Source organism: Colias eurytheme, chromosome 7 (assembly GCF_061535395.1).
Source record: "Colias eurytheme isolate Ceu_HAF_F1 chromosome 7, ilColEury1 Martin Lab GWU primary, whole genome shotgun sequence".
In the NCBI taxonomy this organism is placed as follows: Eukaryota; Metazoa; Arthropoda; class Insecta; order Lepidoptera; family Pieridae; genus Colias; species Colias eurytheme.
The window spans coordinates 7,212,582-7,239,180 of record NC_142986.1 but is presented as its reverse complement, the minus strand read 5'-3'; the positions used below and the strand labels follow the sequence as shown (position 1 = coordinate 7,239,180).

The 26,599-nt window shown below is 31.6% G+C and overlaps 4 protein-coding genes and 1 long non-coding RNA gene across 5 annotated transcripts; 2 read left to right on the top strand and 3 right to left on the bottom strand.

Annotated features, from left to right (window-relative positions):
* Positions 1-3,039: 3,039 nt before the first annotated feature.
* On the top strand, positions 3,040-5,763 carry LOC149907144 (uncharacterized). The gene is made up of 2 exons (XM_090103758.1): positions 3,040-3,105; positions 4,453-5,763. The coding sequence occupies exons 1-2, from the start codon at positions 3,094-3,096 to the stop codon at positions 5,659-5,661; spliced, it is 1,221 nt and encodes a 406-aa protein (XP_089959884.1). The 5' UTR covers positions 3,040-3,093; the 3' UTR covers positions 5,662-5,763.
* Positions 5,764-6,191: 428 nt separating this feature from the next.
* LOC149907143 (uncharacterized) lies at positions 6,192-6,484 on the top strand. Its single transcript, XR_016456929.1, has 2 exons — positions 6,192-6,248; positions 6,407-6,484. It is a non-coding gene; the product is annotated as an uncharacterized LOC149907143 (long non-coding RNA).
* A 1,668-nt stretch (positions 6,485-8,152) lies between these two features.
* Positions 8,153-9,448, bottom strand: LOC149907142 (uncharacterized). Its single transcript, XM_090103745.1, has 2 exons — positions 9,394-9,448; positions 8,153-9,298 (listed from the first exon to the last, which is right to left on the bottom strand). The coding sequence occupies exons 1-2, from the start codon at positions 9,403-9,405 to the stop codon at positions 8,252-8,254; spliced, it is 1,059 nt and encodes a 352-aa protein (XP_089959871.1). The 5' UTR covers positions 9,406-9,448; the 3' UTR covers positions 8,153-8,251.
* Positions 9,449-14,168: 4,720 nt separating this feature from the next.
* Positions 14,169-15,692, bottom strand: LOC149907141 (uncharacterized). The gene is made up of 2 exons (XM_090103743.1): positions 15,615-15,692; positions 14,169-15,537 (listed from the first exon to the last, which is right to left on the bottom strand). Exons 1-2 carry the CDS (start codon positions 15,624-15,626, stop codon positions 14,266-14,268), a joined length of 1,284 nt encoding a protein of 427 aa, XP_089959869.1. The 5' UTR covers positions 15,627-15,692; the 3' UTR covers positions 14,169-14,265.
* Positions 15,693-20,018: 4,326 nt separating this feature from the next.
* LOC149907140 (uncharacterized) lies at positions 20,019-21,631 on the bottom strand. The gene is made up of 2 exons (XM_090103523.1): positions 21,492-21,631; positions 20,019-21,068 (listed from the first exon to the last, which is right to left on the bottom strand). Exons 1-2 carry the CDS (start codon positions 21,564-21,566, stop codon positions 20,415-20,417), a joined length of 729 nt encoding a protein of 242 aa, XP_089959649.1. The 5' UTR covers positions 21,567-21,631; the 3' UTR covers positions 20,019-20,414.
* Positions 21,632-26,599: the final 4,968 nt, after the last annotated feature.

The following is a 26,599-nucleotide window of genomic DNA, read 5'->3' as shown; positions in this document are numbered from 1 at the left end:
ATGTTGTAAACTCGGAAAACGAAATCTTACTGCATGCCTACATCCTACATGCCTGCAACGAGAGACTGTAAATTAAATTTTTAGCTGACAAAAATGATTTATTGGGGCTATAGAATAATTAATTGAGTGACTGATTATAAGTAATGAAAAATCAATAGAACAGCGACTAACAAACATTTATTTGAATAATTTTAAATACAAAATGATATTTGAGCGACCTAATATTTGTTTGAGTGTTAACATTAGGTAAGTGCTGCAGTTTTTCATTATTTGGCATATGATTTTTCAATACTTAGTGGCATTTTTTATTAAATGCAGTTTTGGATAGAACAATCACTTTAAAAAATAATATTATTTGGTCTCTCAGTTAAAATTTTAATATCTCAAAATAATAAATCACAATCCACTTTTAGTACACTCAATCTGTATTTTATTATCAACCAATATTTGTCGCTAGTTTAGTTTATTTGTCGCTTACTCAAAATCATACGGCTCAAGTTTTTTAAACAGTATCTCATCATCAGTAACTCAGTTTATTTAGTCGCTCTTTTTTATTTATTTCCAGTATAGATATAAGGAGCAATTGAACCAATTAATTTTAAGTCACCACCTCCCATATATGCACTAGCGACGCTGGTGAATTTAAAAAAACATCTTCAGCTTCAACATAAACCATACTTATTTAGTTTTTCTAATCAATATTTCCAAAATATGGATGTATACTTAAAACTGCTCTATAAAATAAACATAAATTCAGTCATTAGGTCTATCAATAGTAAACGTTGTTTTACATTAAAATAATTTGAAGCTTATGATCGTTTCCAAAATACAACACCGAAAGAATTTTTCAAATCGGATCAATAGTTAGAAGATTAGCGCGTTCAAACAAATAAACTCTTCAGCTTTATGATATTAATATATGTAGATGTAGGTATAGGTATTTAAACAAAGTCCACCGTCGCAACTAAACTAAAAAACTACAAGTAATTTTTATTGTCATTTCTACACCAATGGATAGCGTGTATCTCGAAGATTTTATTGCAGCAAATAGTATGGTATAAATTACTTTTATTGGTTTCTCGTAAATTCTTTTAGAAATCTAAATATCTCATGGACTTTGATAAAAATATGCACAGAAGTTTGTTTGCTAATTTTTATATGAAGGGAAATAGGTTTAAATATAATAGTTAAGACTATTAGACAATAGACACAAAATAAGTAAAAAAATGTGTAGGTGTCCTATATTTAACATAGTTTTAACAATAGTGTGTTGTGCTATCGTTAAACATGACATTTCATTTATAAAAAATATGTAATTTATTTTAAAAGTAATTTCTTAAATAACGCCATCTATTAGAAGTTTGTAGAACCAGAATTGAATCTTATCGACATGAGAACATTCAAAATTCAACTATATAAATATTATAGAGTAAAAGCGATAAGATATAGAGTAGCGATTGAATGTAATATTCTCCATGATCAGCAGATGGCGTTAATATTTGAAACTGTGAGTGCTGTGAGGTCAACATCATGAATGCGTTGTATAACTTTATAAGTGGGTCAAAATAAAACTGAATGACAAAAATATTAGTTATTAGTAAAAAGTTATATTAAAAAACGAGATTTTATCTATATTTAGTATTGCCCCAAATGGGCCTAATAATTGAGTATTTTTAATATAAATGGACAACACCTAGACTACATTATTTTAATTATGTAAGATTATTATTATATGGTGTTTTATTATTTATTTATATAATATATTTTGTAAGTTTTGTGTTTTTTGTATTTTTAATAAATTTAATGCCACAATCTTAAATGTAACTAAAAAATTATAAAACTTTTACCTTTTCGAGAAGGTAAAAGTTTTTATTTATAGAATGAAATTTACAATGTTCCATAAATTGTTGTGGGCAAGTACCTTCTACTATACCAACATATAATAATATAATACTATGAATACATAAATCTTTAAAGATATTAAATCATGTCATCGTTCTAAAGCGGCATATCTCTTATGATCATATCAAGAATCAAGATAACGAGATAAAAATCTCGATAGAATTAATTTATACCCCATCCAAACGGCTATTATAGACCATTCTATGACTGAAACGCTAAATATATTATGACATTTATGCATCTTTAATGCAGTCACAATGTAAATAAGTCTGAGACCAATCTCAGACGATACGATAGATCAATTCGATTGTTGATCTATGGCTGGCTCATTTCAATTTAAATTCTGGCATTAGGTCAATCAATAATTTAAAAACTAAAGATTTATCACTTTTCATTAGAGAAAAATGTATTTTCTGTGTGTATTTTCTTATTATTGTTGTATATTATAGGAGCTCAATAATTAAAGGGATAAATCTCATTTATCTGTTAGGCACTTTCGGATAAATTAGGTATTTCTTAAGTATTGCTTAGAGTTTTGACCTTTTCAAAAAAAACTCATAAAAATTTAGCAATATATCTCATATTTTGAAATTGATTAAATATTTAAGTCTTTTTCTCATACCATCTATAAATATATCTTACAGTAATAATATGTTGTAAGATATTATTTATTCCTAATTGATTCATTTCCTAAATACCTATCAACAGATAGTTTAGTACATAAGTACTTCATCTTTCGTTTTTCAACATTTCCCCTAACTAAATTTTCTATATAAGAAACAATAACATTTAGGTGATGATAATAATTAATTTGCATGTATTTGAATAAAATGTGACAATATTGACCTGAAATTGGATCTTGTGGCAATTTCGGCAGTTTTATTCTCCAAGTTTATATTATGTTACACCATATTTTTTTCACTTAACCTACTTCCTCTATATAGTACCAAAGCATATTAATATGCTGTTGACAACCCACAGTTTTGAATTGCATAATTATTAAAAATACTTAGTTAGTTTAGTAAGATTTGGTTCAAATCGTAATCTATGTAAATTTTAATTTTATAAATAGATTTCATTTATGATTAGCAATTTTCCAATATGCATAAATGTATATAAATAGGTGAATTTGATATATCACATTAGACGCTCGATCGTTTTGGTTGAGGCCTCTTCACTATACAACCCACAATGTTGTATCAAGTAGAGGAAAGTAACCAAATATGGAATACCATTTTGTTTTTGGGATATAAAAATAAAACTATACATAAATTAAATCAGTTTATTGTTTTTACTGGTCAGTCATACATCTATAAGTAGTAATTAACAGCCTTTAACGAAATATATCAGTAATCAAATTAAAATCTTACACAAAAAACAAAATCCCAAATGAGTAACCAAATATGGAATAGGTACCCATATATGGAATATAAGCATAAATCAACATAACAATAACAAAAATGTAATGAATATCTTTGAGATCAATTAAATGAATGTAACATATTGTCATAAATGAAAGAAGTTACGTAAATACTTGCAAAAATCACAAATCCAGATCCATCTGGACCAGCACATCATAATGTGTTCAGAGCCCGCCCATACATCAAGCATTTAATTCAACTTTCTCCACTTTCATCCATGATCCATGGAAAAAAGTCTTGAACAAAACCTCCTGACTCTGCTGATGCATGTATGTTACATTCTGCATCTGCAGAGTCAGAAGGCACGTGGTCCATCAACTCATCATGTCCACTACCTTCATCAAACTGGATAACGTCTAGTTCCTCAGAGTCTTTCTTCTTCACTATCATCCTTATTTTTCTTCGATTGTTTGTTTCTCATAATAAAGTTAATAACGTTGAAAGAAGAAATAGAAATATAATGATGAAATAAAGTTGTCCTAGGGAATTGGAAATCCAGTGCTGCTTTCAAATACCCCATTTTCTTTTACCGGACGAATTTTATAGATTGTGCCGTTTTTTCTTCATCCCAGATATTTCGTTAGGTTGATTGTGAACCGGACATTCTAAAAACAAACATTACATACAGTTTTTAAAGAAATAATAGCAAGTTTATAGTATACCATAATTAGACACCGACGACTGTCCATATTTGGATTTTTATACTCGTTCAAACTCTTCTAAATATTTTTTCAATTCACAATATTTTAAAGACAAAAGGTCATAAAATGGTGAAATAAACATAATACCGATATACTGAATAGTATAACACTTATGTAAACAAATATAATAGACAGTAAATACTCATTTATTACTTACCTTAAAAAATTTCTGCATGGCAACAAAACAAAACACCCCTGCCACACGTAAACCGTTCACGCAACTAACTTGATGGTGTTAGTGCGATGATTAGTACACCAAATGAAACAGAAGATGGTCAAATGTTGCGATTCATACTTATAGTCTTAGAGAAATGAAGGAATTCCATATTAGGATACTATTCCATATTTGGTGACTTTCCTCTAAGTATTACAAAGTATCCAAAGAATAATAACAGAAAAGACCGAATTAAATTATTTGATGTTTTTAGGTGACTATCGTCTCTGCTATCATAGCAATAATAGGAATTCAAGCAAAAGAATTAGCTCCGGGACCTCAATCATTTAAAAATACTAATTCTTCCACGGCAGGAGCAGCTCAAAATCAACAAAAGAGATTTGCAACGAGGGATATTATTGTGTATTTAACTCCCAGTCAGATCAAAGATCTTCAGGCTGGAAAGGCAGAACTTCGATCACATGCTTCAGGAGAAATAACAATAAACAAATTGCAAAAGGTACAACAATTGCCATTTGAAAATCCTCAGTCAAGATATAATCCTCAGCTTGAAAATTTGGGGGCTCCACTTGTCCAAGAAGAGCAGTTAGTTCTTAAACAACAGGAACTACAAGAGCTTCAACAACAACAGGAACAACAAGAACAACAAGAACAACAGGAACAACAGGAGCAACAAGCAAGATATTTTAACTTACCTAGTGGCCTATCCATTCAGAATGTAGAAGCACCACCTTCATTATTGTTGTTTACCCCAGAGAGTCAACAACAAGAACAACCCAAATTCGTACCTAACAATCCAAGTCAAGAGAGCAATGATAATGGATGGATTCCAATTAACCCTAGCACGGAGAAAAATTTAGTACAGGCTTTACGAGAGCAGGCCGCACAAGAGCAGTCTGTACAGGAGCAATCTTTACAAGAACAAATTAACAAACAATGGCAGAAGAGTTTAAGATACAGCTTTGAACAAGAAAAACTTGCTTCCGGTGGTCTTAACAACCAGCAAGAAAACCGCAATCAAGAAGGAGAACAACAACAACCTTTGATCAATTACAATCCTCTTATATATGCCTTAGCCCACGAGAATGCATTACGAGCACATAACAACCAGATAGAAAAGCAAAGAGCTTTGGCCCAAGCTGAAGCTATTGCTAATTCGCCCCCAGTAATCATCCACAAGGAGGTTAAAATTACTAAACACCAGCCAGTTCCTGTCGTGAAACGAGTAAATGTGCCCGTACCAACGCCAGTGCTAGTTCCTGTGATTCATCCTTATAAGGTCAAGGTGCCCCAACCTTATCCCGTGCTAGCTGAAACAGCTACAGACCTACCCGTACCACCGGTATCGGAAAAACCAGAAGCGGAAAGAGCAGTGCCTTATGAATTGAGAAATCATATTCCTGGCAAAAATATTTACATAAACGTCGATAGTCCAGCATACCTACAACTGTGGAAAAACTAAAATAATCTTATTGACTATTGTTAATTAGTTCATATTATGTTTTAGTTTTATGCAATCTTTGAGGCTCGACCAAATAAATATTATTAGATAAAATTGAAATAATCATTTCATTTATTTTTTTCTTGTTTGGGCTTAGTGCAACGTTTAAATGGATTAATAAAAAGTCTTAACACGTTTTAATATGCTCAATAAAACATTTTTTTAAAGCAATTTCGAAATAATATAAGTATACATATAATTCTACTCAATGGCAACATTTCATCTATTTTGAAAAGAAAGAAAACTGCATTCATAGATTTTCCAAAAATTTGCTTAAATTTAGTCTTATCTGTTATCAGTTAAAATTACACCCCGTACCCCGTTATTGTATATACCATTTGTTAGGGTCAATTATAAGGCTGAACTTGATAAATCAAATATGGGACAAACTTGATAAATCAAATATGGCAGAACCATCAAAACCAAGTCAAGGGTGTAATTTTAAGAAATATTAACCTGTTTTGTGCCCGAGGGTGACCAGCGTATTAACAGAATTCTTTGAATGTAGGTCATGCCTTTCGAAAATAGTAAGTAAGTAAGTAAGTGAAGTCCCGTGTCCCCCGTGGGGTAAGGGGCAGATTCATTATCCATACATCTGTTTCACTGATCGATTTTCTTTAGGGACAAGTAAGTAAGTGATCAGCCTTCTGTGTCCTGCCAGACCGAGACATTTTTTTTCTTCGTCTCCACCGGGAATCGAACCCAGGACCCCTCGGTTCTACGCTCATGCGTCACTGTACCAAGGAGGCGGTCAAAAATAAAAAAAAAATCGAAAATAGTGTAATTGCTTATTTTTTATTTTAACAGTATTTAGAATACTCTCTAATATCCACCCTGTTAAAATTCATCGGGAAATAGCATAGCGTAATAATTAAAATGCCTCTCATATTTTTTAAAACGTTATATACTTATTTACAAAAACGTTTTAATTTCAAAAAGTAAGCCCCATCTGAAAACATGCCAAAGATATCCTATAGGTACCTATATGTATTTACCTGGTATTCTAAAATATTTTAAAAAATGTGGTAATGATTTTTTTTCACATACTACACAATGTGGTTCACCCGGCTCCACCCGGATATATTTGAAATTTTAAATAGTAATTATCCTAATAAAGAGATACTTCCAACGAGGCAAAATCATAAAAATCCATTAAACCGTTCTTACGTTAGATTACATGTTTGTAGTACCTAAGTAGAGCAAACTTCAAAGTTTTTTTTTTCGATATTATGGATTAACTAGTTATGCGAACTTGACGCGGATTTGTCGTTGTATTAATCTCGCTATCATCTGGTTGAATATGCCTTTTAATTGAATGACTAGCGCGTAGAATGACGACATTCAATTAAATGACTATTCCGAACGTTAATTTAACAAGCGTCACTTATCGTCCAACTTTGTAGAAAAACCCGCATAATTCCCGTTCCCGTGGGATTTCCGGGATTGCGTCATTTTCCCGGGATATAAAGTAGCCTATGTCCTTTCTCAGGTATCAAAATATCTCAGTAGTTTAGGCGTGATTGAGTCAGACAGACAGACAGACAGACAGAGTTACTTTCGCATTTATAATATTAGTATGGATTATAAGTATGGATTAAATCTTTATAACAATGTTTTATTAATTCTCATGGTTTCGTCCTCATTATCCCCAAGCCTCAGTGCATTTTTTTATAGTTCATATTGAAAGTAAGCTTTCGCTTGTGTTAAGGAAACCACATGGCATATTTTATATTGACTCTGTGATTACCACTGTAAGTACATACAAATTAAACATTTTAAATTTTAATTGCTAGGTATGGTTTTCTCAATTTTGTTTTGTGAATCCAACTTGAATAATTTGTGGTAATCTTAATCTTATAAAAAGTCGCCTTTTGACCCTAAAAAATAAACACAATTGAATGATTCGTTTTCATATTGAGTAATTTTAATATCGTTCATTATGCATATTGTACATAGGACATCCTTCTGTTTTAGATTATCCCTGCAATGCCTGAAGCCTTCGTCCATAAATGAGATAAGTGCTTACAAACAAACAAGCAGCTGCTTTTAATTAATTATTAAAATATATCTACGTGATTATAAAGCAGAGAAGGAATTTTATAGAAAATTTTGTTTTTATCGAAATATGTAGATACTTTCCATTATTTAGTATGAAATTAGTTTAAAAAGTATCTGAAATATTTTATAGGTCATAAAGCAGAAACTTACTAATTTTAAATGTGAAAGTTTTTGTGTTTGCATCTATACTATATTAAATCATGCAAAAAAAAACAACATTTGCATACATTATCGTTCAATTTGTGAATTACCATATTACAAATATATGCTTTTAGGTTAAAAAGTCTACCTGGATTCTACCTCTCTAACCATATGATATTATGTAACTATGTCAGTTTTGTGTCATTATCCCCGAAATAGTTTATAACTTATAGAGATAAATAAATAGAATTGATAAATTTTCAAAGAATAAAATATTTATTTGGTTTAGCCTCAGTGGCATAAAATTAATTAAAACTAATAAAAGTAATTAACATTAGCCATTAAGATTATCTCAGTGTTTCCACACCTGTAGATACTGTGGACTGTCTACATTAATGTAGACATTTTTTCCATTAGTGTGTTTTCTGGAATCATAATTCAACATTTTCCCCCCTTCGTTTCTTCCTGCTTCAGGCACGGGAAGGCGCTTTATAATTTCAACTGGTGCAGGAATACCCTGTCGGACCCTCAATTCATAGGGCTCAAGTTCAGGTGTTTCTTGGACTTCTTCAGATTGGACTGGTTCATTTTCCTGATTCGCGTCAGGACTTTGGTTGTTATTGTTTACCTCCTCTTGTTCCACTGCTGGAGATTCATCAGCAGAAGCATCTTCATTTGCTACGGCTTCCTGGTTTTCCCTCTCGTTATTTTGCTGGCGGAAAGCATTTCCGTACACTAAGGTTGGTATGAAGCGATTAAAATTGGGAATGTATTCTTGTTGTCTGGCTTCTGGAATTCCATTTTCGCGCTGGTTAGATAAACCGCCGTTTTGCCGTTGTCCATTAATTTGAGACTGTTGTTCTGAGTTACCTTCTGTTTGCTGATTCCTTGGATTCCATGCATTGTTATTGTTTTCCTGATTTTGACCACCGCGAAGCAGTTGGGGCAATTCTTGTCTCAGATTTCCTTGATTAAAAAGGTACAATTGTGGCGCATTGAAGTATCTTTCAGCTTCTTGTTGCTGTTCTGGTTCTTCTACTTGGGGTTCCTGAACTGGAGGAGTCCTCAAGATATTTTGGTTTCCACGGCGAGAATTAAATGATTGAGAATTTCGTTGAGAATTTTGTTGAGAATTTTGTTGAGTTCTTTGAGCATTTTGCAATTGATTTAGGGTTATTTCACCCGAGGATTGTGATTGAAGTTCCATCTGGCCTGCTTGAAGCTCTTGAATTTGATCGGGTGTTAAGTAAACAACGATATCCCTCGCAGCAAATCTCTTTTGTTGATTTTGTGCTCCTCCAGCCAATGATGAATTAAGCTTTTTGAAGGATTGGGGGCCTCGATCTAATTGTCTGGCTTGAATAGCGAATGCTGCTATGATAACAGAAAATATGGTCACCTGGAAAAGAAAAAAATATATATTTATTAGTTTTATAAGTATCTATTGAAATAATTTATATCTACTTATTTTTTTTATTTACTTATTTAACTTACTTGGTATATCATGGTGGATAATATAGAGGAGATATCTCAACGGCAACTGTCGAGCGTCTAATTTTGAATATAAAATTCAGCTTTATATATGAATTTTGTTATAGTAGAAAATAGCTTATCTAAAAATAAATCGATTTTTTTATATCGAAATTTACATACATGGTTTTTTTGAATCAAAACACGCATATTTAAATGGATTCATGATAATTAAGCAATTCAAATGTAAAATAAAATATTAAAAATAGACCTAGGCTTTCTTGCATTCGATTTAGGTTACGTAAAAAAGAACAGTTGTTGTTTAAGGAAGTATGTTAAAGTTACTTTATGTTAAAATATTTGAAATATTAATATTTGTTTTATTTCTTTTTTAATGTTTTAAAACAGTAGTATACAGTGTACTGTCCCTACTCGTATATCATAAATAATGACGTTATATTAATTAATATATACCTAGTAAAATTTTAACTTGGGTAGAAAATAGAAATATTAATAAAGACGGGAATCGTTTATTGTGCCTATGACATATTATTATCCTCTGATCTCTTAAATTTACAGCGAGTGGGACTCACACGCGTGGGACGCCTAAAACCACAGATGCCTATAACCTATTTTTTATATTTTGTAACTTTAAATTTATGCTTTTAGCAATTTTTTCTTTATCTGACGATAAGGAATTGCTTTTTACCAAATTTCACTCTGTGTTAACGGGAAGTAGGTACCCTGTAGGTTTTGATTCCCTTGCGAATGTCGAAATTTGCGAAATTTTGCAGCATAAACGGCTGTATCTTTTGATAACGATGGCTTATAATTTCACAGCTTCAAGGGACCGTATATTTGAGTATTCAATATAAATTTCAGCTTGTTACCTCCACGTATCCTTGAGAAAAAAGTTTTCACAGACAGATAGACAGACAGACGAACAGAGAAGGGATGAGGTTCAGAATCTAAAAATAATTATTACTTATGGAATAAAAATATTATCCTCGTATAACTGAATAAAGAGCTTCTTGTCTTTATTTAACATCTCAAATTCTGAAAAAAAAAATCTTTAACAATGAAACTTTGTAGAAAGACTTTTTTTTAATTGTTTAATATTCTTATGATTACGATTTCGTCTTCTTGTGTTTATTTATTTAATTTTATTCTTTCGCAATATATAAAAGTTATTTCAAAAATATTGGCTGGTTTATTTTAATTTATGTAAGTATGCTATTAATAAATATTTCTGCTATTTTTAGGCATAAACTTCTGTGAGATTTTCTCCATCACGTGATAATAATATTTAAACCTGTCTAGATTTCGTTATTAATTAACTTTGGACTGTTGAAGTAGTAGGTCAGTCGTACTCCTACTCTTTGATTCCATTGAAAGCTTTTTATAATCAGTTAAAGTTTATTTGGGATATTTGGTACAAATTACACATTTACTTTTTATCTCTCATTCCCTAGGGCATATGGTTTATTAACTAAATGAAGTAGGTAGTATATTATTTTAAAGCTAGCAAGTAGCATTTGCATAGATAAGAGTGTGTAGACATTGGTCATACAGGGCGGATGATCTAGTGATAAGTGAAGCGTGCTTTTATTTTGTGATTTGTTTATAATTCTTTCAATCATATATTATATCTACAGGAGTTTTTTTAGACTTTGGAATTAAGAGTCATATGACATAAAAATCTAGTTGGTAATATTATATTTCAATATAGAAATTGAAGACTTTTTAATGGGAAGTCTCTCGCCGTAGCCACGCTCGCTGTAAACTGATCGAAATGTCCGCGTCGGGTTAATAATATGTAATATAATATGTGGTGTAAATGGAGTTTGATCCGTTAAAAAGTATTTAATTGCTAAATGTTCGTGTAATACCAAACACCAGAAAATACTAATGTTTAAATTGTTGATAGGGTAACTAGTAATAATAGACTGGGGTAGAAGCCTTTGAAAATAATGAAAAGATAAAAAAAATCGCAGTCGGATGAAACCCATTAGAAAAGGAGGGGAATATGATAAAAATGTAAGGAAAAATAAATTACGGTCAATCCGAGTTCGGGAAGCGGGAGGGGGGAGCTTTGAAGAGAAAAAAATGGTTTCTCTCGATTTCCGACAAAACTACAAGTCCTATAGAAAAAAGTTCAATGGCAAAGTTGTAGGTAATTAAAAGTTCTACAACTTTTGTATTCACAATTTTTTCACATAACCTAAAAATTTAGGTGAAAAATTCAAAAAACCAAGTTTTTGGTCTTTTATTTCTATCTACTTCAAAATTTATTTTTTTTCTACGAAATTTGGTGGAAACTTACTTTATTATGTCCCAAATACACTGTAATTTATTTGATTGAAAATATTTATTTTTTCGCCTTATTTTGAATTAATACCAAAAAAACAACCTAATTTTCAATCGAAAAGTCACCCGTCAAAATATCAGCTTTTTTCAAAAACTTGGGGTGCCTTTTATTCATTGAAATCTCTACTTTCATATGGTGTAAAAAAAATAATCACCACCATAGTAAATGTTCTCAGGAAATGCATACAAACAGTCTGAAAATTAGCTTTTACTAAATCAGGCACACTTCTTGAACTCTATATCTTCTCTTGTATCGGCTTTTCGGTAATATTTCAAAAGAAAAATAATTATCTGTTCTAAGTTTAATATTTTACAGCATATTCAAAAGCAAAATGATGTCGATAAAAACATTTCAGGTAGTTCGAGAAGTGTGCCTGATTTAGTAAAAGCTAATTTTCAGACTGTTTGTATGCATTTCCTGAGAACATTTACTATGGTGGTGTTTATTTTTTTTACACCATATGAAAGTAGAGATTTCAATGAATAAAAGGCACCCCAAGTTTTTGAAAAAAGCTGATATTTTGACGGGTGACTTTTCGATTGAAAATTAGGTTGTTTTTTTGGTATTAATTCAAAATAAGGCGAAAAAATAAATATTTTCAATCAAATAAATTACAGTGTATTTGGGACATAATAAAGTAAGTTTCCACCAAATTTCGTAGAAAAAAAATAAATTTTGAAGTAGATAGAAATAAAAGACCAAAAACTTGGTTTTTTGAAATTTTCACCTAAATTTTTAGGTTATGTGAAAAAATTGTGAATACAAAAGTTGTAGAACTTTTAATTACCTACAACTTTGCCATTGAACTTTTTTCTATAGGACTTGTAGTTTTGTCGGAAATCGAGAGAAACCATTTTTTTCTCTTTAAAGCTCCCCCCTCCCGCTTCCCGAACTCGGATTGACCGTAATTTATTTTTCCTTACATTTTTATCATATTCCCTTCCTTTTCTAATGGGTTTCATCCGACTGCGATTTTTTTTTGTTTCAAAAATTATCTACTCTAGTCTATAAATCTCAGAAACTAAAGCTTTAACTTTTTGCTACCAATTATTTTGCCAAATTAGTAACTTATCTTATAGTTAGGATTATTTATATCTCCGCTAGAATTAAGATAAACATGAACTTTTGGCTTTTCATTAATTTAATCGAAGGATCATATTTTATTTACAAAATTCAAATTTTTCACTAAAACACAAAACTTTTTTTTCACATTATGTTACATATGAAATAGCTTAGATACGTATATGAAAAAAAAGTGTCTTTACGTGCGAATGAAAAAAAGTGTATTTAAACATTCATAAAAACAGTCATTATTTTTATAAATTCTCAGCGTTATGCAATCGTTGGGAATGTCCTTTCTACTGAGCATAATCGACAGGAAGCTCTGAATATATCCAAAAGTTGTGAAACTAGATACTTCTCTTTAAAATTCCATACGGTATATTTGAAGAGAATTTAAATTCATACCTATTATTAGGAATGAGACCAGTTATGTGACTTTCATTTTTATCCCATGCTGGTTTCAATATTTGGTTCTACTAAATTCGGCTCAAAGTCTTTCCTAGCATACCTACTTACCTATATTGAAGAGTTGAACTGAAAAGATAAGGGCCCGTAGACAAAGTAACAATTAAAAAACGATAACGAAGTTAGAAAAGGAAAAATGTATGGGATTGACATTAGATAGACCACGTGATCTAACGCGGCGTATGTCAATTCCCATACATTTTTGCCTTTTCTAACTTCGTTATCGTTTTTTAATTGTTACTTTGTCTAAGGCCCCAGTTTATTTACATACCTTCTTATCTAAATGTCTGTGCAAGCCTCAGGTAGTCAGGTCATTTAAACTAAAAGAGTTGATGTTACGTAAATTCCCATTGTTTTGATGTTTCATTTTGTAAGTTTTATAGATCGACAATAATGTTTTAGATTAATTATTACATATTCCAGTACCAGTAATCGATTGATCAGTGATATGAACGTTAAATATGAATGCATGCATGCATGAATTCAAACGTAGTCAGATTTTTGTTATAGAATAAAAATCAACTAAAATTACATTAAAAAAAAATAATGTTTATTTGACTCAGAAACACAAACACATGGAATATGCAGATAGCATGCATGTTATAGGGGTCATTCATAAAAATGTACATGTACATGTAACAAAAATGATATTCATACTAGTGGTCCGCCCCGGCTTCGCCCGTGGTACCTACATGTTTAAACTATCCTATCTCTCAAGTTGGATCGAACTGCACATGGTGTGCGAATTTTATTATAAGTAATCGACTAAGTGGTTTAGGATTACATGAGACTTGTAATTGTAATTGAATTGTAATTAAATATATCGAAATAAAAACCGCCTCATGGTTAACGGAGTTATTATTTTCGTTAAATTTTACTTTGTGGGATAGTTATAAAAAATAGCTTGTAATTTCTAATTATTTATTTGGTTGAGCCTCAATTTTGGCATAAAACTTATACCTCTAAAATTAATTAACAGTAGATTATTCTTATCAGTCATATTATTTGTGTTTCCACAATTGGAGATAGGCAGGACTGTCTACATTAATGTAAACATTTTTGCCGTGATGTCTCAATTCAAAAGGCACCCTTTGGACTTCGGCACTCTCTGGATTTCTTTCAGCATTTCTTTCAGCGGTGCTCTCGGCGTTATTCTCGGCATTTTCCTCGGCATTTCTCTCTGCATTTCGCACGGCATCTCTCTCGGCATTTCTCTCTGCATTTCTAACGCTATTTCTTTGCACATTTCCTTCTGTATTTTCTTGAACATTTCTCTCTGCATTCCTCTCTTGTGTGGGCACGCGTGCGTTTGCTTCCGCTGGTACAGGATAGGGCTGGGGTACCCTCACCTCATATGGATGAAGAATAGGAACTAACACTGGTGTTGGGACGGGAACCTTAACATGTTTCACAACAGGCACATGCTTGTGTTGAGTAATATGTACCTCTTTCTGAATTATAACTGGCGATAAATTACCAAGAGCATTCTCTTGTTCCGATGATTGTTGGTTTTCTGTCGCGTTATTTTGTTCGCGTAACAAATTCCCGCGAACCAAGGCATTTAACAAGGAATTATAATTAGCGACCTCTTGTTGTTGTGCTTCTTGATTGCTACTCTCAGGCTGATTCCTTTGAACATTCGAGACTGGCTTTCCTGGTTTATAATTATTGTTTTCAAAAGTATTCTGGAAATACTTTTTAATTTGTTCTTGTAAATACTGTTCTTCTGAGTTTTCTTGTTTTACCGGATTCCTTGGGCTCAATTTATTTTTATTACTTTGCTGTGTTTTCTCGTTGGATTGAATTTCTGGTCTTTGATTGTCTGGACTGAACAACAATAATTGTGGTGTTAGTCCACCGCGATTCAATGGTAGCCTGTTTGGTGCATTCACGTATCCTTCACCTTGTTGCTCCTGTTCAATGTCAACTAACTGTGATTTATGCACAAGCGGAGCCTTCAAAATATTAAGGTTTTCACGGTGAGAATTAAACCTCGATTGGGAATTTTGTTGTTGCAGTTTTCGTACATTTGGTCGTCGACTTATAGATATTTCACCAGAGGAAGGTGACTGAAGTTCCATCTTGCCAGCTTGAAATTCCTTAATTTGATCTGCAGTTAAATAGACTATTATACCCTTACTAGCAAATCTTTTCTGTTGATTTTGTGCTGGTCCTGCCGACGAATCATTAGTATTCGTAAAGGTTTGGGGTCCTCGGTCCAATTGTTTTGCTTGAATAGCAACTGATGTTAAAATAATAGAGATAAGAGTAACCTGTAAAAAATAAAACGATATTAAAGATGACGTTCCAAGGAAGAATTTTTTTATTTTATTTTTTGTATTTGACTGACCTGAGTTAACATTTTGAATAGTTAAGAGATGAGGTCTCAACGGAAACGATCGAGCGTCTAATTTGAAGTTTAAAAATCAGCTTTTTATATACATTTATGCGTAGTGGAAAATAGCTAATCTATAATTAAAGCGATTTTTTATATCATAATTTACATACCTACGTTTCTTTAAGAAGATGTCTTCCTAAGGTATTAAAAATAAATTCATAATACATAATTATGCAACTCAAACACCGGCTAATAAACTATTTAAATGAATGGTATGATGTAGGTTAGTAAGTTAATCGAGTAAAGTTTTAGTAGGCGCCACAATATTGTTCCTATATATTTTATTGTAGTTATGTATTGATTTATATTATAATATAATATTTGTATTGCATTATATGTATAGATCATAGATGGAATATAATAAAACAGTAATCAAAAAATTTCTGTACATATTTTTTTGAAGATTTTATAAATATATAATAATATTAAGTATTTCTTTCTCTATCAAAATGTGCATTAATCAAGTAAAAACCACTGAAGAATGGCATTTTTATTATGGTGATAATATCAATATTTGGTTTAACTAATTAGGCTACCTACATTTTTTTAAAACAATAATAATGTACTTACACATGTAAATGGGTGATAAAACATAAATTCGCGACTATATAATTAAACGGGTTTCCTTGAAAATTAAAACTCTAATTAACGAGAAAATTATTCTGATACTTAAAACCATCATTAGGTATTAATTGGGAACAAACATATAAATTTAAATTTTCAAAATGCTGTTGAAATTGGTAGCATGTATACGCAATACCTCTTTTCAAAATATTTGCTCTAGGGGAGGTAGGGGACCATTGGGCACTTTTTTACATAAATAATGTTAATAAAACTGTTATTTTTTATCATAATCAAAATTTTATTCCAAATATATCGAGCACACATATTTGGCAGTAATTATTGCTAAGAAAAGTTTTGGTATTAATTAGTCTCAAAGTTACGATAGATTTTCGAACACATGTCCAAAGTGCCCCACTACTATACATAATAAAATAAAATCGTAAGAAACACATTTATATTTTTCTTAAAGAATACGTGGGGCGTGATCTTCAATAGATACCGAAGCCAAAAATATAGTACATATTTAGAATTATTTTTGTCTGTTTGTATGTAGGTCTGGGATAAACTCAAAAATTGCTGTACCTATGGATTTACTTTAAAGGAGAATGGGCATTTTACTATGGAAGTTGGGCCTGAACCCTTGAGTTGGACCAATACACATAAGATATTGTTTTTATAATAGATCATAACACATACATAACGGGAAAAATATATATAAAAAAATAATCAACCGGGTTTTTGTACAGTCACATCAAGTTTTATTTCTTTGTGTATAATATTTTTTGCAATAAATAACTGTTATAAGACAATGACAATATCTTTATGTTACTCCAATTCACTTTCACTTACAAATACGTACTAATCTTAAGCCTTCTAATAAACGAAATACACTAATATTATGTTTTGTAACAGGTACCTATACCGTGTTTATTATAATTCAACGTAGTTAGACGTTTTTTGTGGTTAAACTCAGTCACTCCAGTGACATTTTGATTTATATTTACTTCACTCGAATTAAAAACACCGTTATTGTGCGCAAAATAATAGCCAAATAAATAAAACCTTTTTGCCTTGACTGTACAAGAACCCGGTTGATTTATTTTTTTATTTTATTTTTTTCGTAAGGTATGTGTAATGATATATCACAAAAACAATATTTCGTGTGTATTGGTCCTAGCCCAAGTTTCAGGCCCAATTTGCCCATTCTCCTTTGGTACAGAAATAGCTGGAGACCTGAGGAAGGACATACGATACGACATGAGGTTTACGCAGGCGGACAGCTAGTCAATAATATGAATGCGACAAATTAGCTCACGAACTAGCGTAAACATATGGAACGGTGACGCATTACCATAATCTATAAAGTAAAGTGAAGTTAGGCGTTATGTATGCTTTTTGAAAAGATAAAGTTATTTTTAAATTATTTTTATTTACTTTTATAGTTGTTATGAGTAGGTTATAAATGTACCTATTCAAGATTACCTGGTTTATATTATTACCTCATACAATTTAAAAGCTATGTGATTATTTCGTAAAAAAAAAGCTGTTTTTGCATGCGTGACCATTACCTACTCAATAAATTGTTTATCTTATATACTAGCCCATTAGACGCTATTCTGACTTATTGCCCCTTTTTCGGGCATCCTCGTACTTCAAGGAGTATAATTAAAAAAAAAAATAGCGAAATCGGTTCAGCTGGTTAGCGAGGACTGAAGAGTCAAGCTTTTAAAATATAGCGACAAAAATTAGAAAAATAAACAATTATTTGCAAATATATTTTCCGTTAAATATAAACAAAAATAAGTACCTAGGTAGGTAATTCGATTCGATGGAACAGTAGAACTTTTCGATGTTCACCTAATAAATTAAAATATTTCTTGCTAACTTCGCATTAAGATAGTTCAGTTACCAAATACGGAATCTTTGTTAGTTACCCGTCCTAGTTTACGTAAAGTTATTGATTTTATATGTTTTTTTGTGGTCTTATGAATATTTCTTTCAAGATCGTGCATGTTTCATGGCAATAAAGATTAACAGATAACCAGCGCGATGAATATAGTTACCGCTTGATCTCATAATATCTACGTACATAATTATACCTAAGCGCTTAACCGTACATTGCGAGAGGTCTATAATATGAACATTTATTTATTTATTTATTTAAATAATCTTTATTGCATACAACACAAATACAAATTTCACACACACAGACAGGACATTTGATGCAAAGGGCGGCTTTATTGCTTCAAGCAATATCTTCCAAGCAACCCGAGCAGCCAATGTATTGAAAAAAAAAGAAAATTAAGATAGAACATTTCTTGAATAATAAAAAATATTTTCATTTAATTTTGTTTCTTAACAATTAAAATTAGGATTTCAGCCGCATTTCTTGAAAAGATTTATGGAGTTATGTGGTGAGAAGTTGTTTCTACTAGAGGTACTTAAATTATTAAAATGTAAAACGAAACCAGAAAGTATTTAAATGAATAAAGTTCAATAAAATTGAGCAGAATGTGTTTAGAATTTTGCCTGTCGTTATTTAGAAAGCAAACGGTAACTGTTTGAATACGAAATCGCTGAGTTCAGAACGAGGAAGTAATGATTTCGATATTTCGGAATACACACCATATTATTGCACCATAATTAATTAAAATAGTAGCTTTTTTACTTTATACCACGTATATTATCTTAGTGAGTAAAGAAATGCTAGAAAAATATTTAAATTAGTATGTTATACTTATAGTTGTACACTTTAGTTCCATAGCAATTTTATTTTAAGTATTTTTTAAGTAGACAAAGACAATAAGCATATAATATTTTATCGTAAACAATAATATAACTAACTAGTTTAAAATGAAATAAATTAAATAAATAATAAAATCTTTATTGCTTTAAGAAACACATGGAAAAGTAGGTACCTACATGTGTACCTACAATAGATATAAAAAGTGTAGGTACAATTAGCAATTTAGTAGTAGGTACGGCAATTTCTTTATCCTCATAAAAAATAAAGCTACGGTGTGAATATTACCTAAGTATAACGTAATTTGACAAAAACTTAACAGATTTGTTAGCTTATATTATATTTACAAATATTGATTTAAATTACTTAGGTATATACTTACTTATTTGAATGTTACTTAAGTAAAATAAGACTTTAAATACCATGTGTTATTTAGAGTGTAAACAACATTTTTAATAAGCATTTTTAGATATCGTCATAGCATTTCAAACAAAGAAGGTAACAATAGAAGCATATTACAGTTGAGCAACGTTTTGATCTGCGCTACACATCGTGACTTTATCTACTAATAGCATTTCAATTAGATCATGTCGACAATCGTTATTGGTGAAATTGTTCTGGCTACGATTTATGCAACACGTTGCCAGCATAATGACTCAGTCCTCGTTAACATAATCACTGAGAATATCTTAAATCAGAGCATCTGAAGCAATGTGTCCTCATAAAATGTGTGGCGGACGCATACCTACCTAATAATGATGTTTCGTTCGATAACTATTGTTTATGTGTAAACATTGAGAAATGAAATAGGCTTGTAGCAAGATAAGATCGAAGTGTAACGATACGATTCCTGCATTATGTAATTACCTGGATTTATATTGTGAAGACCAGCGAGCCGTTAACGTAATAAGCCTTTGTATTACGGTCTACATAATTTTATGAACACAAACATGCCGGCAGTTTTATTGCATTATGCAAATTGCATTTGCCGTTGAGAGTAATTATTTAAATGCTTTCATTTGGGCACATTAAATAATATACAAAGTAAATAAATATTCAACATTTTATTAATAGGTATATCACAAATTCACTGGGACACGACATCAGCCCATAGTCATACTATTCTCGATATTCAAGCAAATTCACACTACATTCAAATATAAGTGAAAGCGACGTTAGCACGTTTTCGATCATTCAGATTCATTCACATATAATTTATATTGCCAAAATAAGGTGCAGCATCGTTGTGCACTAAAAAAATTAAAACATTAAACCTACGTCAGGTACGTTTGATACAAAAGACGCAAAAGCCTCAGCTCGAAATCAGCCAAACTTATCATAATAATAATACCAACAGGCAAGATAACAAATATTAAATAATCGAGTTCTATGTGGTATGTTCACATTGTATGCCCAAAATTATTAAAGTATATTTTTTTTAAGTTTTAATAGTGGCCGTAATTGTGACCTTCTTCGCTCCCGCCGAGGCCTTGCGATTGTTCTCCGTAATAATGTCCCTGAATTTCGGGTTGATGCGATTCAGCGTATGCTTTTAAGCCTTCGCCGCTCTCATAACCACCAGCGAACTGTTCGTAGCCACCGTGCTGGTATCCTCCGTGTTCAATGCCTTGGGAGACGCCGCCGTGCTCTAATCCACCAGAAATTCCCTCATGTTCCAAACCTCCAGAGAGACCACCATGCTCAAGACCTCCGTGCTCAAAACCCGCATGCTCCAAACCACCTTGCTCGAAGCCTCCGTGACCGAGACCAACATGATGGTCGGTATTCAGCCTGTGGTCTTCCAGCACTAAGCCATGACCATGTGCGTGCTGGGTTTCAGGGTGAATTTGCTTCAAGTTTGATTCGCTCTGTCCCTTTTCAAGCGGGTGCTTCAAGAGATGGCTGTGTTCCTTCTTGATGTATACTGGGACTGGATGAAAATGTTCGAATTTGATTGACTGATGTGACTTAGCGTGTTCGTGTTGGATCTGATGATGATGCCCTGACTCAGAGATAAGCGCTTGATGATCGATTTGTGGGGCCTCTTCGTGGATGAAACCAGGGTAAGCTGCCGCCACAGCAAATAGTCCAAGGAAGATCTGAAAATATATAAGAATTTTTTTAAATTTGGAAAAATACATCGACTGTCTTATAGTTTATCCAAGATCAAATATGTGTTGTGCAAAAACGGTTGAATTTAGATCTATGACGGAAGTTTCTTAATTGCTTCATGTAATTTGATATCGTCAATAGACGATGAAACGAGTTTCACTAAGAGATAGCGTGAGGAACCCTGACAGTGTCTTAAGTAACGAGAAAGGCTTCCTGTAACACTTGCTTATAATTTGTAGCAATTTATCAGGAAGAAAAAAATAGTGGCGCTTCATCGAATTCATGTTCAATGTAGGTAAATCACTGTTCTATATAATTGATGAAATTAAACACTAATTGAATTTTATTCGATGATAATTAGGAAGCACTTTTTTATGTAATAACACAATCACAAAACACAAGTTACGCACATGGTACTTCATTTTGGTAAGTCTACTGGTCTCTGCAAGAGGGTGGTAGATAATGTTAGCAATTGCTATTTGCATCGCTTATATACTCGTTTCACTCAAGTGCGGGCGTGTGAGTGCTCTGCTTACTGTTACGTGTACGATCAGTACACATTGGCAAGCTGATCGCGTCTTAAGAACAATAGATAGAAACTAATAGGAATTAAAATTACAAGTAAAAAAGTAATTGAAAAGTTCATGAAAGTTTAAGAGAAGTCAACAAATGCATCTAAATGTTAGATTTCACTGGATTTTAAATGAATACAATAAGTATTGATTTGGTTACAAGATTCATAAAATTTGTGATATAAATTAAACAATGTGTGAAATTATATATTACATCATATATGTATTGGATTACAGCTCTCTTTGTAGCTAGGAAGTCACAAGATTCTCATAAGGACTATAAAATGTTGTCCCAGTCTAATAAGATATATGATTATAACTTTCATTTAAGTACCTTAAAAGTAAAACATCATTTATGAAAATGACAGACACCAAATTACTTGAGAAAAATGTTGATGTTGATGTCGTAACAGCAGGTACATTTGTAGATATAAATGTAGGTATCTTCGGTTTACCCTGCTTAATTCATATACGGAAGAAAAATAAAATACCTACCTATAATATAGGTAGGTAGTTTATTTTTCTTTTTATATTAGGTTTTTTATATTATAAAAATATATCCCGTAGGTAACAAAACTTTTATGCGATGTAGATATTTGAATATTCGTTATTAAATATCTTTAAAAATCTAATTTAAAATAATGTTACAAACATTTACGGATTTTCCAATTAATTAATTGATAAATTACTGGATTAAAAATTTATATAGAAAAATATAATGGAATAAGTAACTCAAAGTGCATTAAACTTTGATTAAACGTTCTTTAATACAATCAATAATTGTTTCGCACTTATAAAAACTAGTTTATTACTTAATGAAAGAATATGTGGTTCGAACTCTACTAATTTATTAATCACGATAATCACCTTATTAACGATTCACCTATGACCGGAAATAAACTTGTAACTAGTTACTTAAAAGTAAACATCGAAAAAAGTACCCATTTTATTTGTCATGATATCTAACTAATTAAAAAAAGGTAACAATTTGTTGAGTAGATCCAATCATAAATATTATATAATCTAGTTCAGGGAAGAAATGTAGAGTTTATCATAATTTAAGAGTTTATTAAATTTCTAGGTATCTTTTGTTTCAATTTTTTTTATGTCTAACTTCTTTTATATTATCGAACAAAAAATCTTTTTAAGAAGATTATGTGCCATTAATTTCACTCAGGATTTTCATAAATAAATGTACCTATGTGAGTAGGTAATTAATTAATTAATTAATTCATTCATTATATAAAACTGATTCAAAAGCACCTATCTCTCAACATTTTATAGGTATCAAGGCACCCATATAGATAATAATATGCCTTATAATTAAAATAATTAGTAATTACTGCAAATACTGAAACAAAATGCGCAGAAGATGAAGATAAGATCCAAACAAACACAATTACGAAAATGGCGATTTAACCGACATCATTGTTTAATGCACTTACGAAATATATTACTGGCAAAATATTTATTGCGTTCCGCATTGCTCTTAATTCTTCAATACCATTATATATTATTATCAGCAATTTGCACTTCGAGGTAAAGACGTTTGTCGTGACGGATCAGAAAGTGTTTGATCACCAGAAAATTGTCAATACGGTTTCACTAAGTTCGCCATTATGTTTTTTTTTTCAGTTAATGATATCGATTATCATGTTAAAATAAATTCATCGTTTACTTAAAAATAAAGAACATTTGCACATATTAACTAGGTATATCACTAAGAGTTGAGTTATATTATGCTTTTAATTTCAGTAGGTATTGCATTAATTTCGTAATTAAAGTACAATAATATTATCCAAAAGTTTAAAATAGCATTTGAATTTTGACGGCTCTTTGTGAAATCAAATCTAGTTTACTCAGTTTTGGATTACCGCTAATATACAATTTCAATTCCTCAATCAATGCATTCGTTACACAACTACTTGGGTAATTCAAATGATTTATTTTAAGAAGAATAACAGAAACGAACTGAAATGAAAGTTTTAATTAAAAATATATAAGTATTATTGTTAAATTAGCGCTGAATAAAAAGTCTAATTACCTAATAATTATGTAGGTACATTTTATACTTTTGTTTAGAATCAAGTTTTTTTAACATTTTTTATGCAAATTATGAAGAGACTTTCAAACTAAACGAATATTATAACCACAATACATAACGTAGATAATTCGTTTTTGTTTTGAAAAGCAACCTATATTCCACTAGCACACATATATAGCTCTATTTATTAAGTAAAATAATTTCAACATAATATTCGTGAAATACTTAACTACCTACTTATAAGATTTAATATAGGATGTATATTACTTATCTCACGACAACCTTATTATCACATGTAGTAGTTACCTATTCAAAGTAGCAGAAATTGTATCTCAAATTCAATATATAAGTCGGTAAGTACCTAAATTTAAAATTGTGCTACCTACCTAATAGATATTTATAGATAGACCGTCTCCTCGGTACAGTGGTTGACGCGTAAGCGTAACACCGAGGGGTCCTGGGTTTGATTCCCGGTGGAGACGAAGAAAAAAAAATGTCTTGGTCTGGTAGGACACAGAAGGCTGATAACCTACTTGTCTCTAAAGAAAATCGATCAGTGAAACAGATGTATAATGCATCTGCCCCTCACACATGGACATGGACATGGGACATGGGACTTCACTTTTTTTTTTACCTAAGTAATAGATATTTTATCCGGCTTTCGTTTCCCAACTAGCACATACTTATGTGATAGGTAGGTATACCCATTAGGTTCCCCAACTCCCATGGGTAGTCCCTAAAGGAATTCAATTTGATAATAGAAAAACATAAAATTATCAGGATAAATTATTAATGATTGAATTTGAATTCAATATTTTTACAACAAAAGGATTATTTTTATTTTTAGTGAGGTAGCTCTAGCTTTATTTTGAATTTGGGTCATGTTGTTTATGTTGTATTTACACACGATTATAAAACGTGAGTGTTATTTTTACTAAATCTCACACAATATCGTTACATATCTGTATTACTTCATTCGAACTTCGCGTCATAAGTAACTGCTTGAGTGTAACAATTGTGTTGTAATAGTCCTATTTGCATTTATAGTTAATTAGATATTAATTAAAAAATTTGTTTTAAATTGTTATTATTTTCAATTATTTGACAAACAAATGGCAAACAATCACCTGTCTCGGATGACGGTAGGTTCATACCTAACTACTAAGCCTACTGCCTAACTACATACCACAGACATCTACAATCTACATACATACTAAAGTATCCCCTATTAGCACAGAATAATAACTAGTAGCTTACTATTCGTACATACCTTTGATTTGATGAAATCTACTAGAAACACATGCTTCGTCACGAATTAGCTACGTCTTACAAAAAAAAACCTAACCAGTCCCGACAGGGACCCGGGAGGCTTTCCCACTCACACATAATACCTAATGGTATAATTATGTATGTGTACGTACATAAAAAACTGGTAGTAGGTATATTCACAAAATTTATTATGCTTGGATGGCGATTTGTGGGGAATCCTTAGAATAATCTCTCTCAGAGTCGCAACCTCACTTTTACTAAAATATAATGTGATTAAAAGTGGGAAACCAACTGAATATTAATTTTTATTATGTTTACTTAAGCCTTCATACAAAACAAAAAAAAATCCGTTAGGTACGGATTTTGATGCGGTTTTTAACCAACTTCAAAAAAAGGAGGTTATCAATTCAGCCGTTTTTTATGTATGTACGCCGATTATGAGGTTTCTGAATCGATTTACGTGATTCTTTTTTTTGTTTGAAACGGAATGGTTTCGAATTGGTCCCATAAAAATTTCATTCGGGTAGGCCCAGTAGCATTTTTTGTGTAATTAATCTCGATAACTTAATTGTAAATCTAGCAAGTAACTTTTATTCACTTCCCGATAGCGATGAAAAATTATCATGACATAGAGCTGATTTGATGATGGAATCGGAAGCTGGCCATAGGAACTCAGTTAGTAATTGACTCAACTTTATCGAGTTTGGGCTCGTTTGATTCATTATGAAAAATACACTCAAAAGTATTAAATAAAAATAACTAGTTACGCATTAGTTACGTTAACAAGTCTTCAAATACGGAAAAGTAAAAAATAAAAAATATTTGATATTATTAATTACTAGATACCTACTTACCTACATATTGAAACTAGACTTAGATATTTCCTTGAAAATAGTGGCATAATATAAACAAATGATACATGAAAATTAACTAATAAAAATGACTGCACAACGCGATCTTTGACCGATCGCGGTGGCAATCATTGTCAGTCAGGCAGCCAGTGTAGCTAAGTATACAAATTGACTAATTGTATTAAAATATTCCTTAATTTTTTATTTGGACATGAATACGTATCTATACATATATGTATACAGTATATTGTATACGTTTGGACAAAATACAATTGCAGTCTTTATGCGTATCAGTAAGGGGGGGGGGGGGGAATAAAAGGCATAAAATTACATTATATTTTTTGTTTTAGACGATTATTAATAAAAAAGTGCGAGTGTGAGTGCGGTGATATTACGCACATTTGCGCAATACCAACACCTCCCCCGCTTGTCGTCGGCGTGTATGGCAATGTGGTCCCCTTCAACAACTGGCCGACTCTCCAGTTAATCCTTATCCCAATATATGATGTTTTATTATAGACTGTTTCAATACCAGCAAAATACTTTTTAAATGAAAAGAATTGGATATTCCATTCAAAAGATATAACGAGTTTTTAAAAGTGTCAATCTACAGAAAATAGTAGGTATACTGTTCGAGCAGGCCGTAGTGCGGGGGTCACGGAGGAATTCTACCAATATGCGTCTTGACGGAACACAGTGGGGTTTTGGTCGGTAGGAATCCGACATAACCCATGGCCCCTCCCCCGGAGGCCGTGGGTATATATGAAAGATTTCCCCAATAA

Excerpts from the sequence above, each read along its gene's own strand:
- LOC149907140 (XM_090103523.1), bottom strand. The coding sequence starts at position 21,566 with ATGCAAATAGCAATTGCTAACATTATCTACCACCCTCTTGCAGAGACC. Across the intron at positions 21,069-21,491 it reads TTACCAAAATGAAGTACCAT|ATCTTCCTTGGACTATTTGC; the intron begins GTGCGTAACTTG and ends ATATATTTTCAG.